Source organism: Oncorhynchus kisutch, unplaced genomic scaffold (assembly GCF_002021735.2).
Source record: "Oncorhynchus kisutch isolate 150728-3 unplaced genomic scaffold, Okis_V2 scaffold1422, whole genome shotgun sequence".
In the NCBI taxonomy this organism is placed as follows: Eukaryota; Metazoa; Chordata; class Actinopteri; order Salmoniformes; family Salmonidae; genus Oncorhynchus; species Oncorhynchus kisutch.
The window spans coordinates 1,426-16,448 of NW_022263367.1; the positions used below are offsets into that span (position 1 = coordinate 1,426).

At 45.5% G+C, this 15,023-nt stretch overlaps 1 protein-coding gene across 2 annotated transcripts in view; it reads left to right on the forward strand.

Annotated features, from left to right (window-relative positions):
- Window positions 1-15,023, forward strand: part of LOC109881718 (NAD(P) transhydrogenase, mitochondrial) — a 17,838-nt gene continuing 2,815 nt past the window's right edge. The window contains exons 1-19 of one of the 2 annotated variants that reach the window (XM_031818475.1): window positions 1-160; window positions 991-1,178; window positions 2,316-2,545; window positions 3,077-3,294; window positions 3,440-3,527; window positions 3,718-3,806; window positions 3,893-4,080; window positions 4,299-4,432; window positions 4,536-4,636; window positions 4,897-4,987; window positions 6,485-6,638; window positions 6,731-6,892; window positions 7,254-7,364; window positions 7,450-7,595; window positions 7,718-7,913; window positions 8,933-9,166; window positions 10,561-10,721; window positions 11,693-11,872; window positions 12,106-12,265. In XM_031818475.1, coding sequence (XP_031674335.1) covers window positions 1,043-1,178; window positions 2,316-2,545; window positions 3,077-3,294; window positions 3,440-3,527; window positions 3,718-3,806; window positions 3,893-4,080; window positions 4,299-4,432; window positions 4,536-4,636; window positions 4,897-4,987; window positions 6,485-6,638; window positions 6,731-6,892; window positions 7,254-7,364; window positions 7,450-7,595; window positions 7,718-7,913; window positions 8,933-9,166; window positions 10,561-10,721; window positions 11,693-11,872; window positions 12,106-12,265 — 2,779 coding nt within the window. In that variant the 5' untranslated portion in view covers window positions 1-160; window positions 991-1,042. Of the gene's footprint in view, window positions 161-827; window positions 1,179-2,315; window positions 2,546-3,076; window positions 3,295-3,439; window positions 3,528-3,717; window positions 3,807-3,892; window positions 4,081-4,298; window positions 4,433-4,535; window positions 4,637-4,896; window positions 4,988-6,484; window positions 6,639-6,730; window positions 6,893-7,253; window positions 7,365-7,449; window positions 7,596-7,717; window positions 7,914-8,932; window positions 9,167-10,560; window positions 10,722-11,692; window positions 11,873-12,105; window positions 12,266-15,023 lie in introns of those variants that run through there. The other variant, XM_031818474.1, reaches the window with a different exon arrangement.

Consider the following 15,023-nt stretch of genomic DNA (forward strand, 5'->3'; position numbering starts at 1 on the left):
TCATCTGAACGCGCCAATAAACCTGCGATACCGAAACTTCGTTCCGTGCGCCCGACAAATGAAAAAGTGAAGGTCGTTCCGACCAACCAAATTGCACTACTGTATTTTATAACTGATCAAACGGGAATTAATTTCCGGCTGAGACGAAAACTACCAGAAGGTTAGTGAGAAATATTTTTGTAGCTACCCTAATAATAAACACTTTTCTCTTATTTTTCTGTTTATTCCTGCAGGAATGAATGGAAGCAACAGTCATGTGATATATGGAAGCAACAGTCATGTGATATATGGAAGCAACAGTCATGTCATATATGGAAGCAACAGTCATGTCATATATGGAAGCAACAGTCATGCACGGACAAAATGTTCAGCTACAGGTTGTTGTAATAGAGACTTGTGTCCCAGTTTTCCACCCTGTCTGAGTTGTACTCCAATGGTCCAACAGCAGCAGAGAGTGAGGGAGTGAGGGTATGAATTAATGAATTAGAGAGAGGCTGTGTGTGTCGTTTGAGTTGCTGCTGCCTTTGTGCTCTGCTAACCCACAACATGGCATGTGGATATAATCCCTCTTTCTCTCTGCCCCAGTTTCTGCATGTAGATCTACTGCCTGTCTCCAGCCTCTACCCCAGCCCTACTCTTTCTGTCCCTGTCCCTGTCCCTACTCCTACCCAACCCCCCACCCCCCCCCCCCCCCCGTCCTATGCTCTCACCCAGCAGTCAGGAGTGTTGTTGTCACAACCACACTGTCATATTTCCAGATCTCGCGTAGCTTTGTGTAGTGTGTATACAGCCCTGCGTCCTGTCCTGCACAGCTGAAATGTCACACTGCCGTCGCTAGGCCCAGCAGCTGAAGAGAAAGTGTGTGTGTGTGTGTTCAGGACTTTCCGGGGGCAGTTAAGATAAGCAAGGCTGGCTGAGGAAGCAGCAAGCAGACGTAGTGTTAGAAGACGTCCTCACCTGCAACACACACACAACTGTTTGTGTCTCTAGGTGTTGTTGACCAGAGGTACAGCTACAGGCCTGTCCCTCAGCAGCACTAGTCATGTCCTCTCTGCTGCGCTGTGTCTCCTGCTGCGGCTCCACTGTCACCTTGCTCCAGCAAGGTGTTCGCCACCACACACCTGGCCGACGGGCCTTCAGGACCTTCCCACAGCTCTGGAACTGTGAGCCTACTAAAGGTAGGACACAACTACAACTCCTTAACAAACACACAAACTCCTTAACACTGTCTTCTGATAACTGTCTTATCTGTATTTTGCCACAGTAGGCAGTCTAGGCCTGGCTGCTTGTTGTTTTATAGCTTCTCCTCTCTATCCTACTAAAGGCATTGGGAAACTAAACAGCAGTTCAGTTAAGGACATTTTCTCCCCTGGCTGGAGGAGTGGAAAAACTCCCACAGAGCAGTGGCGGTTGTGTTTGGAATAGGGGTTGATAGGGAATTTGTTGAAATGGGAAACAATAGGACTGTGAATCAAGTTAGCTAACATTTCTATGGGGTGCTAACATGACCGTGGCTAACTCCACTCTCTGTTGCTAACCTGCAAAGAGAACATGTAAGAGAGGTCAGTTAAAGGTGAAATGTGTATTCTGCTGTTCCGTGGCAGATCTACTTTTTATAAACACTACCCTGTGTTGTCACTGACTGAGGTAGCTGTGCTGGAGTGTATGTTGTGTGTTTGTGGAAGTTTTGTGTGTTACTGGGACATTTAGCGGAGCAGGGTTTGGGTCTGTGTGTGACAGACAGAGCAGGCCTCGTCGTGGTGTGGGTACTGGCTCGCAGCCAACCAGCTGCTAATAATGTTTCTGTGCTGGGGAGGTCACCACACCGTGTAAGGACTGATATGTGAAACCCGACTCTCCACCGGCCTCGCCGGCCCAACTCACTTTCCGCTGCAGAACTACACTGTCTTTTAGTCTAACTTACACACACTACGGTAGTAGTCACTACGGCCTAGTACACTACAGCTTGCCTTAGTCCCTGCCTCACTTCCATTCTTCCTTACTCCCTTCCCTGCCTCTTCCACAGTCTCATCTGCAGCCTCTTTTACCCTGAACCTGTCAGTCTCTCCCAGATTCTCACCTTGTCTTGATAACGGCAAACAGCATTGTTTTCTGAACTCATAATTGGGTTACTCTTCATGCTGTTAATTGTAATGCTATACTCATGTCTTCCACTCCTGTATCTGTACAGGTGTGTTTGTGTGTGCGCACTGATTCAGTGTGTGTAAATCACACCCATTGTTTTTCCCCGAGGTGTGTTGTATCTTATGTGGTTGTCCTCAAGTGTTAAAAGGAGGTTGTGTGTGTTGATGCAGGACGGCTGTATAAGGACCTGGTGGTAGGAGTTCCTAAGGAGATCTTTAAGAATGAGCGTCGTGTGGCTGTGTCCCCTGCGGGGGTGGAGCTGCTCGTCAAACAGGGCTTCAACGTCCAGGTGGAGTCTGGAGCAGGAGACCACGCTAAGTTCTCTGACCAAATGTACATAAACGCTGGAGCCTCCATCACAGACACTAACGGGGCCTTCGGATCTGACCTGGTCCTCAAGGTCAGTACTGGGCTATGGAACTCAAACTCAGTGTGGTCAATGCTGGGCAGGGAGTTAACTTGAACCCAGGGCTGCAGGGTTACATCTGAGAGGATCGGCCTGATCAAGGCTCTGTGCAGAATCATGGATCTACATTCCATGAACTACTCATGAGATCAAGATTAGTTATCCCACACAGCTCCTAGCTCAGGCAGATCCCCTTGCACGTGCTGTTAGGAAACTAAATGTGTACTGAACTATTGAGGGCCAGATCCTAACTTCAGATATACACATGTTGAAATGTAACTTTATTGTAAACCATACTTCACACTTATAGTATGTCAATGGGAGTTTTACATAACAAATTGAGTGAGGAATGAGTTTTGCCGTTCCAAAGTATTAGGTATGGGATAACACTGGTAAAGTCTGAGTAAATCGTTGTTGCTGGTTGTTTGAGCTAGTAGAGGAAACAAAATAAACATTTCAATCTCTTAGACATTTTTGGCCCCTGGTGACCTCTGACCCATCTTCTCTCTTGAACTTTCTCTCCAGGTGAGAGCTCCAGTGTTGAACGAGGCTACTGGCAAACATGAGTCAGAGCTGCTGAAGCCTAAATCCACCCTGGTGAGCTTCATCTACCCAGCCCAGAATCCTGATCTCATGGAGAAGCTGGCCCAGAGTCAGACCACCGTGCTGGCCATGGATCAGGTCCCGCGAGTCACCATCGCACAGGGCTACGACGCACTCAGCTCCATGGCTAACATTGCAGGGTAAGGGGAGACATGCACAGAGACCCAGACATGCAGACACCCACGCATGCACACATGCATACGTACACACACAGTAACGCATATGTCTTAGCCTCCAGCTCTGAAACTGGTTCAATGTGTTCATAGAACTGTGTGTGTCCTGCAGGTACAAGGCTGTTGTTCTGGCTGCTAACCACTTTGGCAGATTCTTCACCGGCCAGATCACAGCAGCAGGGAAAGTCCCCCCAGCCAAGGTAAGTCCTTCTATAGCAGTTATATCAACTAGATCAATGTGAATGTACCTGTCAAAACTGAACAACTGTGACATGTCAGAGCATGAACTATATTATAGTGTTTTGACTAACCTGTCACCTGGACTGCAGAGTCTGTGGGATCAATGTAACGTCGCTGTATCTCTGACCGCCATCTTGTTAACCCTTCCAGGTCCTGGTCATCGGAGGTGGAGTGGCTGGTTTGGCTGCAGCTGGAGCCGCCAAGTCTATGGGAGCTATCGTCAGAGGCTTTGACACCAGGTGAGTTGCAGTACCAGATGAGTTGTAGTTAGTCTTCGATACCAGCTACAGTATTGATGATGGTGATGTTCTGTATCCACCCTCAGACCAGCAGCTCTGGAACAGTTTAAGTCGTTCGGGGCGGAGCCTTTGGAGGTGCACATTAAGGAGTCCGGGGATGGTGTTGGAGGTTACGCCAAGGAGATGTCCCCAGAGTTCATTGCAGCTGAGATGGAGTTGTTTGCCAAGCAATGTAAAGACGTGGACATCCTCATCAGTACTGCTCTCATCCCAGGTGAACATTCATTCATTCGGTATCTCATTCATTCATGCTCTCATTCATTCAGTATCTCATTCATTGATTCATTCATACATACTCTGTCTGCTTGTTCTCCTCTCTTTGTTTCTCTCCTACGTCTCCCTCCTTTCTCTCACCATGAATATCATTCCACTCTTTCTATCCTAATAATTTCCCTTTCTATAATGATCCGTGACCACGCCCTCTGTCTGTAGGGAAGCGAGCTCCCATCCTGATCAAGACAGAGATGGTGGAGTCTATGAAGGATGGCTCTGTGGTGGTGGATCTGGCTGCTGAGGCTGGAGGAAACATTGAGACCACCAAGCCTGGAGAGCTGCACGTACACAAGGTGGGGAGACCAGCTCAGTTCTGGAAGAATAATACTGTCCCTAGAGTGTGTATAGTTGGAGTTTGTGTGTGTGTAACTGAGAGCTGTGTGTGTTTCTCCTCAGGGTGTGACACACATCGGCTTCACGGACCTGCCCAGCCGTATGCCCACCCAGGCCAGCACCCTGTACTCCAACAACGTGCTCAAACTGCTCAAGGCCATCAGGTAAAGGGACGGGTGGGTGGACAGGTTTTTGGATGGATAGATGGACACTTTATAATACTACTAGACAGGGACAGGGACAGTAGTTTTCCCTAGGACCGATCACGTTACCTGACCAGGAAAAACACCTGTCCTATGTTATAGCCCCACAGACCCTGAGTTGTTCCTGGCCAAGTCTAAAAGGATTGGAGTTTGATAAAGGTGGTTCAGTATATAAATGTGATATATTAATGTATGATTTTAATTGTGCTTATCACCATCAGCCCAGACAAAGACTACTTCCACTTTGAGCCCAAAGAAGAGTTTGATCACGGGACACTGGACCACGTCATCAGAGGAACCATGGTCATGCAGGTGTGTAGTGTCTCTGTTGATACTTTATGTAGAATATGTCCATTTTGGGACTCTTTTATTTATTGTTTTGTCTAGTCTTGGTCATTTTGACACATATCATTAAGTCCCATTTTTGTCATTTGAATAATGATTTATTATTATTATTATTAATTATTGTCAAAATGAATAAAACAGTGGGCCATTTTAGTCAACTAAATGCCCTTTCGATTTAGTCCCATTTTAGTCGTCCCATTTCCATTATCTCATTAACCTTTAGTAAACATAAATCACTGACTTCCATGTGCACAAACACACACAGCCTTGTCCTACCAACATATTTTTCTGCATAAAATTCTATTGTAGATTCTTTTCCCAACAGCCAGATTGTCAGAACACATTACTCTGCAGCAGATGATAAATCACAGCCTTTGACATACTGTAGCGTATTGCAATCAAAGTTCTGTCATAGTTAGTTACTACTTAACTAGCATTAATAATCTGTTATTACCTCTATATATTGTGAGGACTCTCTTTCAGATGTCTCTTGAGGTTGGTAGTATTTTTTTCCCCTGTCAAATTGTGGGTGCAAATGCTGTCTTCTCCCGTGAAAGAAGGTTGGATTTGGTTTTGTTTCAATGGACACGATAAGTAAAGTGGCTCCAAAGTAGGTGAATCAGTCACACTGAGACTGAAGAAAGCAGGGAGTTTTAAATGTGATATTTCACTCCAAAATCAAAGTTTGGCAGATATTCTCTGTTGAATGAGTTGAAGAGTCCACGTCCCTTCATGCTCAGACTTTCTCTGCCTCCCAAATGGCATCCTATGGGCCCTGGTCAAAAGTTGCTCCCTATATAGGAAATAGGGTGCCATTTGGGATGCATGCTGTTATTTCTGAGTGACGCGTCACCATGACCCATAAGCCACCCTGCTATATTCTCTCAGAGCTGGAATCCAGCTGGCTGCACATAGCACAGTTTACGTGAGAAACAGGAATGCTAGTTATGAAATATCTTTTTTTAAATGCACTTTTCCAGGAATGTCTTGATTTGAAAGTTTTGACATTTTGACAGTGTTTACGGCAGACTAGAGAGGCAGAGGAAGCACGAGGTGTGTCACCTTACCACGTATTAAACAAGGAATTATTCATGCTATTTAAATGTGATTTTTCTCGCTAGCTATGTTCCATCGTTATATCCCGTGGTTGTTACTCAGGTCCCTTAGGTGATATGAAAAATCCTGTCTTCTAGTTAAGAACCTCAACTTGTACGTGATTGGTCAGTCTCTTATTTTCAACCTTGCGTGCCGTAGAAACTCACTTTTTAAAAAGCAAGGTTTCCAATTAAATCATGACAGGATCCCTCCATTTCTAACAATAACCTTCCATTTAGAATATTCCTCAATTGCTCACGTGTTTCTCAATGTGTGTATTTGTCATGTGGATATCTAACAACATGTATTTTTCATCTTGTGTATTTTTCAGATTGTGTGTTTCTCACGTTGTGTTTGTCACATCTCCAGGAAGGCAAGAGCCTGTTCCCATCCCCCCAACCTAAGACACAACCCCCGGCCGCTCCTGTCAAACAGAAAAGTGTAGCAGAGCTAGCGGCAGAGAAGGCAGCTGTGGTCTCACCTTTCCAGAAGACCTTGACCAACGCTGGTGTCTACACTGCAGGTCAGACACTCACACCCCACACACTTACACACATGCGCACACACACACACACCCTAACTCCCTCCCTCTCTGCTGTCCTCTCCTGTCCCCAGGTCTCTCTACATGTCTGGCTCTGGGCTTGGCGGCGCCCAACTCAGCCTTCACCCAGATGGTCACTACTTTCGGCCTGGCCGGCATCGTGGGATACCACACGGTGTGGGGCGTCACCCCCGCCCTCCACTCACCCCTCATGTCCGTCACCAATGCCATCTCAGGTCAGAGGTCAGGGCTCAAATAGTGTCACTGCTGGGTCCTATTTATTTGTGTACACCGTAGTAAAATGTATTAAAACGCTTTGCAATGAAAAACAAGCACTTATTTTGTCCGTCCCTCCTCGTGTGGGTCCGTTTTCAGCTGTTTGGTGTCTAGTGAATAGGACCCTGGTGTGTCAGCAGGTAATGGTCACCCTGTTCTCCATACTGGGTGTGTCTGTAGTGTAACAAAGCCCTCCGCTTATTTTCTCCCTCTAAGAAACCCCTGCAGAAACTGTTACATTATTCAATTTCTTTACTCCTTCAAGCACCTGGACATTGAACAAGGTGTGTGTGAACATGTTGTCTTCTCTCCCCGTGGCAGGTCTGACTGCTGTGGGTGGTCTGGTCCTGATGGGGGGAGGTCTCCACCCCTCCTCCTTCCCCGAGGGCCTGGCTCTGGCTGCAGCCTTCGTCTCCTCCATCAACATTGCAGGTCTGGCACACACACACACATGACACACACATGCGCACACGCACGCACACATGCGTGCACTCACTCACTGTCTCTGTCCTCCCAGGTGGGTTCATGATCACCCAGAGGATGCTGGACATGTTTAAACGTCCTACAGACCCTCCAGAGTACAACTACCTGTACGGTCTACCAATAGGAGTCTTCATAGGAGGTTACGGGGCCTCTGTGGCTGCTGGCTACCACATCGAGCAGGTGACACTGATGTGCTGTTGTTGTTGTTGAAGTGCTGTTCTACAAATGATGTAACTACCTGGGGTTAGGAAGCCAACTGTGTTGTGTAGGTGTTTTATGTTGTGTATCACTGTGTGTTCCAGATGATGTACCTGGGGTCTGGTATGTGCTGTGTGGGAGCATTGGCAGGGCTGTCTTCACAGGGCACCAGTCGTCTGGGTAATGCCCTGGGCATGATGGGGGTAGCAGGGGGCATCGCTGCCACCCTCGGCTCCCTGAAGCCCTCTCCTGAGCTGCTGGCACAGATGAGTGCCGCCATGGCCACCGGAGGAACCCTGGGTAGGTGGACCTGCCACACCACACAGCCATATACAGATACACACCATCTCAAATCTAATCAACATGTATTGAAAGTGTGTTTAAACATCTAAAAAGACTTTATGATTGAAATGGAAACTTAAAAAGCCCATGGCCACCAGAAGACCCTGGGTAAGTAGGCCCTTCCTCCAAGACCAGGCTTAATCCGTGTCCGGGAAACGGGCCCAAGTCAGCTTTCCCAGCAAGATGCCATGTTTCTACCTCTGAGCTTTTCCTTCTGCCATTGGTGATGAGGATTCAGGCAGATATCTGATCTCATACACCATTCCACATGTGTTTAAACGTGTATAAAACCATGATTAAGGTTTGTACATGTTATTGATTTTGCATATTATTTCTGAAGTCTTTGAAAAATGAGTGAATTATTGAACCTGATGGACCATCCATCATGCGATCTAGATTGACAGATATACATGTTCTGATATCTTCATGGTGTCAGTACTTTAGGTGTGTGTTTACTTTAGTAGTGGTGTGTTATACTGATATGATGTTATTATTCTCTTAGGCCCTGGCAGCTGTCTCACACACACACACAGGGCATGTGTGTTTATGCAGTCTGATATTAGTAATATTATCCTTTAGAGAACTAGTTGTTATTATATTAGGGTTTTAGACAACACTGTTTAGAGCGTGCCTCCAGACTATTCTGTTACTTCTGATGTTAATGCCCAATATGAATACAAAAGTAATTCAGTCCAGATGGTTGCCTTCCCAGCAAATACAGTATGTTGTAGCACCAGGAGTTAGTACAACTCTATGTGAAGCACTGTGAGACCTGGAGAAAATACTTCCATAGAAAATGTCTTGTACATTTGGCCTTCAGAGATTCAGGGCTGTTTTGTTGTTGTTCCAAATCAACTGCTAGGACCTACAGCCATCGGTACCTGTATAGAACTGAAGGTCTCTAATGTGACGGTGTGTCTGTTTTCCCCCTGTGCCCTACTGCGTGTTTCTGACCCTCTGCTACTCTGCTTCCCCAGGTCTGACCATTGCCAAGCGTATTGAGATCACCGATCTCCCCCAGCTGGTAGCTGCCTTCCACAGCCTGGTGGGTCTGGCTGCAGTGCTGACCTGTGTGGCAGAGTACATGATCGAGTACCCTCACTTGGACGTACACCCTGCAGCCAACATGGTGAAGACTGTGGCCTACCTCGGCACATACATCGGAGGGGTCACCTTCAGCGGGTCACTGGTGGCCTATGGCAAGCTGCAAGGTACTGTAGACCGCCATTAACACACGTGGATGCAGGAACGCAGACAGACACACACACACACTCTCTCTCTCTGAGCTCTCTGTCCTGTGGTACTGATTGCCTCCTTTGATCTAGCCAAAGCCCAAGATCCCATGGGAAATCCAGGCCAGGATTTTGTGTGTGTGTGTGAGAGTGGCTGATTATTGCATGCCTGAAAGAGTGGAAGGGCCGGGAGGCTTGTAGGAGTTCTATGTTGGTAAGGTAACAGTTGTTAAAGGAAAAATCCACCCAAAACCACTACAATGTATAGTGTTAAGTAACACATGTGAGAGCAATATTTTTTGTGATCAGATGTTTCATTTTGGTGTTTATAATAAGGTAGAAACGTACAAATCTGTGGAAATATGTTGCAGCTCAAGTCCACGATCAAATCCACAATGCAATGCTCTCTATGGGCTGGCTGGCTAGCTAGCAAACTTAACTACACACAATAATACCAAAGACAATATCAGTATATGAAGTAGCTAGTTAGCTGTAAAATTGCCAAAACAAACTGCACTATCAATTTAAGGAGTCTACAATCTCACCTGTTCAACCTGCAGATCGATGTGCATCAGAGTGGAGTTTGACATTCGCAACGGCACCATGCAATGCACCCTGGACTGAAGAGGCAGACAAATAGGAGAAATGTGCTAAACCCTCTGTTAAATTCTAAATTTCTCGAAGGTAGGAATATCGCAAAAAATATGATCATTGAGTCATTTGAGAGAAGACATCCTCCCGTGTTATGACATCAGCCAGTATTGAAATCTGACATGTATGATAGATGTTTTCACCATCTAAAAGTCGTATTCCTATTATCTTCCAGGGTAGTGAGAGAGACTTTATCACAGTGCTACGTCAAACCGGATGGATTTCTGCCTGCTTGAACACCAGTAACTCCAATACACATGAAAACATTAAATGACCCAGGAAATCGATAGAACATCACTCAGAGATACACAAAAACAATGGAACTTTCAAAATGGGTTAATCTTCTCTTTAAGTGTGTGGGGGGGCTGCTTTTCTATGGAGGGGAGTTATTTTTCTAGCCCACGTGAGAAACGGTTGTCTCGCTATTGTGTTTAGAAACCATCAGTTCTCTATTCCCTCTGATCACTGGTAATGAGAGACCGACCGAAGGCAGGAGTTCCTGCCAGATCTGTGGTCTGTTATCAATATATTACAACGCTCCACCTGACCTCCACCCATCACTCTAATCAATGTGATGTATCAATACAACCCTGCACCATCTCTCCTTCCAGGATTCCCTGCCCCGTTCCCCTCCTCTCTGTTCAGAATGATACATTGTGAGTTCAGAGTTTTGAGTTCCGGGTGCAGTTTTGTGAACATTGTTCTCTATTCCCTCCTTTCAGGTGTTCTGAACTCCGCCCCGCTGATGTTGCCGGGGCGTCACATGATGAACGCCGGTCTGATGACGGCGTCTGTCGGTGGTATGATTCCCTTCATGCTCAGTGCTGACTACGCTACTGGCATGGGCTGTCTGGTTGGAGTGTCTGGCCTCTCCACCGTCATGGTGAGAACATGGCTAAAGATGTAATGTTTTATACAGACATGGTGAAGAACACCAATGACCAATAGTGTTATTCAGCTCTAATCAGAATAAGAAAAACTTTGACACTCAACAATGTTGGTGGGACTGACCTTGATAAAGGCTACAACGACAACCACAATCTACAGCAGGGTTAGGCAACAGGCGGCCCGCTGGCCAGAACTGGCTTGAGTGTTTAACATTTTTTTGTGTAGTTTGTTTCAGCTCCAACAAAAATCGTTCCACGGCTTAATCTAGTTGCTTACCCCTGATCTAGAGGAAATAACCCAGTATCATAAAGTCACTGTGAGGGGTTTATCTATTGACTACCCAGCAAATCAAAATTGGCTTTGTAAAAGTTCCCAGAACATTCGCTAGGTTGCGGCAAATGTTCTCATAACACAAAACCTGGCCAGTTGGCTCATGATTACACAATGTTTGTATAAAAAAATTGCCTGATGTTGCCAGAACATTCCCAGAACATTGATCCTATATTACGTTGCGGCAGTGTGTTCTAAAAACATTACTGGTGCATTACTACCTTACCTGGAAACCTAATGAGAGCGTTTGGGGAATGTTCTGTGGTGGTTGTTACAGGTGTCTTGCACAACCTTTCAGTGAATGTTAGGAATACATTCCAAGGATAATACATTTAAAATGTTTTCTGAATTTTTTGGGGGGGATGTTATCCTAATGTTAGATAAAACACTACCTGGAACATAATGGGAATCTTAGCTAATGTTCTGGGAATGTTCCCGGTTTGCTGGGTAGAGTTCCAAGATTCAAGTAACTTTCCAAAGAATCGCAGCTTTTCGAGAAATCGAGGTTGGAAGATTACTGGAATTAGTGGGGAATTAACAGGAAATCCAGGAATCCTCCAACTGGTATTTCTGGAAAACCTTTTGCAACCCTACTAGTGACTGAAGCGTGTCCTGACCGTGATTGTGTTCCTGTAGGGTGTAACCCTGACGATGGCCATCGGGGGCGCTGACATGCCCGTGGTCATCACTGTGCTCAATTCCTACTCTGGTTGGGCACTGTGTGCCGAGGGATTCCTATTGGACAACAACCTCATGACCATTGTAGGAGCTCTGATTGGCTCGTCTGGTGCTATCCTCTCCTACATCATGTGTGTGGTGAGTACTGCTAAACACTCAGTCGCATTCACTCACTCACACACACACACATACTCTCTCTCAGCCTCTCTCACTCAGACACTCACCTGCCAGTCAGGTAGCCTTGTCATCTTAGTTTTGCTCTTGCACTTTGAGATTTTTTGGTTTTGGAATTCATCAAAAGATTTGTCACGCTCCCCATAGAGATATAATATAAATGTTGTTTTTAATCCTGGTTACACCCCTCTTTCCAGGCAATGAACCGTTCCCTGCCCAACGTGATCCTGGGAGGGTTCGGTACCAGCTCCACGGCGGGGGGGAAACCCATGGAGATCACAGGCACCCACACAGAGGTCAATGTGGACCAGTCCATCGAACTCATCAAGGAGGCCAACAGCATCATCATCACCCCAGGTACACACACTCTCTCTCTCTCGCACACAGCACACAGCACAAATGCAATCATGCGTTCGCACAACACGCAAGTTCTGGGTAGGGTTCAGAGGTAGTCTTATGGAACACACCTGTGTTCATCACTGTAGGAGGGTTCTGTGCAGAGTCGTGTATCTATATATCTGTTTGTGTGTTCTGCTCTCCTCCCAGACTGAAATCTGCTACCAGGTCATTTAGTAATGAACCCTGGCATAACATCTGTACTGGAGCCTGACACAGGGACAGGGAATGTCCAGTAGAGGGTGCGGTTTGTCTATGTCCCTGTGAAGCGGAGCTAGCTTGTTCGCCAGGCAGGCAGGCAGGCAGGCAGGCAGACCTCAGAGGTATCTGGTAATATAGAAGACTACAGTGGCCCAGGGGTTAGAGGTCAGGGAGATTTGTTCCAAATATAGTTGATTAGTTGTAATCAACATACAGCACTGACCTCTCAACTCTATCCAGTATCAGAACACACCTCTATCCAGTGTGCTGATACCTCAGGACAGTTACACAAGCAGGCGTTAGACAGATACATGGGAGCGGGGGTTCCTCTCGCACGCATGCCCTCTTCTTCACCCCCCCGCCCCATAACACACACACAACCCCATAACACTTACAGGCAGGGGAAAGGGGTTTCCTCGCACGCACCACCCCCAGACTGTAGAAATCCTATGATTTAAGACAGAAGGGAGAGCAGAGGGGAGAGATGGAAGAGAGGGGGGGGGGGGGGGGGGAGTGAGAATAGAGGGTGAAATGGGGTAACAGGAGGTGAAAAGGGGGAGAGATAAAGGAAGGGTATTGGGGGAGGGGAAAAGGGGGAGAGATAAAGGAAGGGTTTTGGGAGAGAGGAGGGGAAAAGGGGGAGAGATAAAGGAAGGGTATTGGGAGAGGGGAGAGATAAAGGAAGGGTATTGGGAGAGGGGAGAGATAAAGGAAGGGTATTGGGAGAGGGGAGGGGAAAAGGGGGAGAGATAAAGGAAGGGTATTGGGAGAGGGGAGAGATAAAGGAAGGGTATTGGGAGAGGGGAGAGATAAAGGAAGGGTCTTGGGAGAGGGGAGAGATAAAGGAAGGGTATTGGGAGAGAGGAGGGGAAAAGGGGGAGAGATCTCATCTATCATTTATCTGGTCATTAATTATCTGGTCATTAGTTACCTGGTCATTAGTTACCTCTATCATGTATCTGGTCATTAGTTACCTCTATCATTTATCTGGTCATTAATTATCTGGTCATTAGTTACCTGGTCATTAGTTACCTCTATCATGTATCTGGTCATTAGTTATCTGGTCATTAGTTACCTCTATCATTTATCTGGTCATTAGTTATCTGGTCATTAGTTACCTCTATCATTTATCTGGTCATTAATTATCTGGTCATTAGTTACCTGGTCATTAGTTACCTCTATCATGTATCTGGTCATTAGTTATCTGGTCATTAGTTACCTCTATCATTTATCTGGTCATTAGTTACCTCTATCATTTATCTGGTCATTAGTTATCTGGTCATTAGTTACCTCTATCATTTACCTGGTCATTAGTTACCTCTATCATTTATCTGGTCATTAGTTACCTCTGTCATTTATCTGGTCATTAGTTATCTGGTCATTAGTTACCTCTATCATTTATCTGGTCATTAGTTACCTCTATCATTTATCTGGTCATTAGTTACCTCTATCATTTATCTGGTCATTAGTTACCTCTATCATTTATCTGGTCATTAGTTACCTCTATCATTTACCTGGTCATTAGTTACCTCTATCATTTATCTGGTCATTAGTTATCTGGTCATTAGTTACCTCTATCATTTATCTGGTCATTAGTTACCTCTATCATTTATCTGGTCATTAGTTACCTCTATCATTTATCTGGTCATTAGTTACCTCTATCATTTATCTGGTCATTAGTTACCTCTATCATTTATCTGGTCATTAGTTACCTCTATCATTTACCTGGTCATTAGTTACCTCTATCATTTACCTGGTCATTAGTTACCTGGTCATTAGTTACCTGGTCATTAGTTACCTCTATCATTTACCTGGTCATTAGTTACCTCTATCATTTACCTGGTCATTAGTTACCTCTATCATTTCATGTCTTGGAGAAGGTCACATCAACCTGAACCATCAAACACATTAAATGTATAGTTATGACGTGGCCACGAGCAGCACCGCAGATATTAAGATGAGCATGAAGCAAGACAATGCAGGGTGTGTATGTATGTGCGCTCCTTGCTGCTACAACATGGTCGGAACCAAAACAGCAGAGGTTCAACCTCGCGCTTCAACACTCTTAGTTGTTATGGAAATCGGCCCAATATTCTGTTTAGCAGTGGTGGAAAAAGTACTCAATTGTCATACTTGAGTAAAGAAAAGATACCTTAATAGAAAATGACTCAAGTAAAAGTGAGTCACCCAGTAAAATACTACTTGAGTAAAAGTCTAAAAGTATTTGGTTTTAAATATACTTAAGTGTCAAAAGTAAATGGAATTTCTAAAATTAACTTAACTATCAAGTAAAAGTATAAACCATTTCTAATTGCTTATATTAAGCAAAGCAGACGGCACCATTTATTTGTATTGACGGAGAGCCAGGGGCACACTCCCATACTTCCCAGTGAGTCCACCAGATCAGAGGCAGTAGGGATGACCAGGGAAGGTCTTTTGATCAGTGTGTGAATTGGACCATTTTCCTGTCAAAATGTAAGAAGTACTTTTGGATGTCAGGGAAACTGTATGGAGTAAA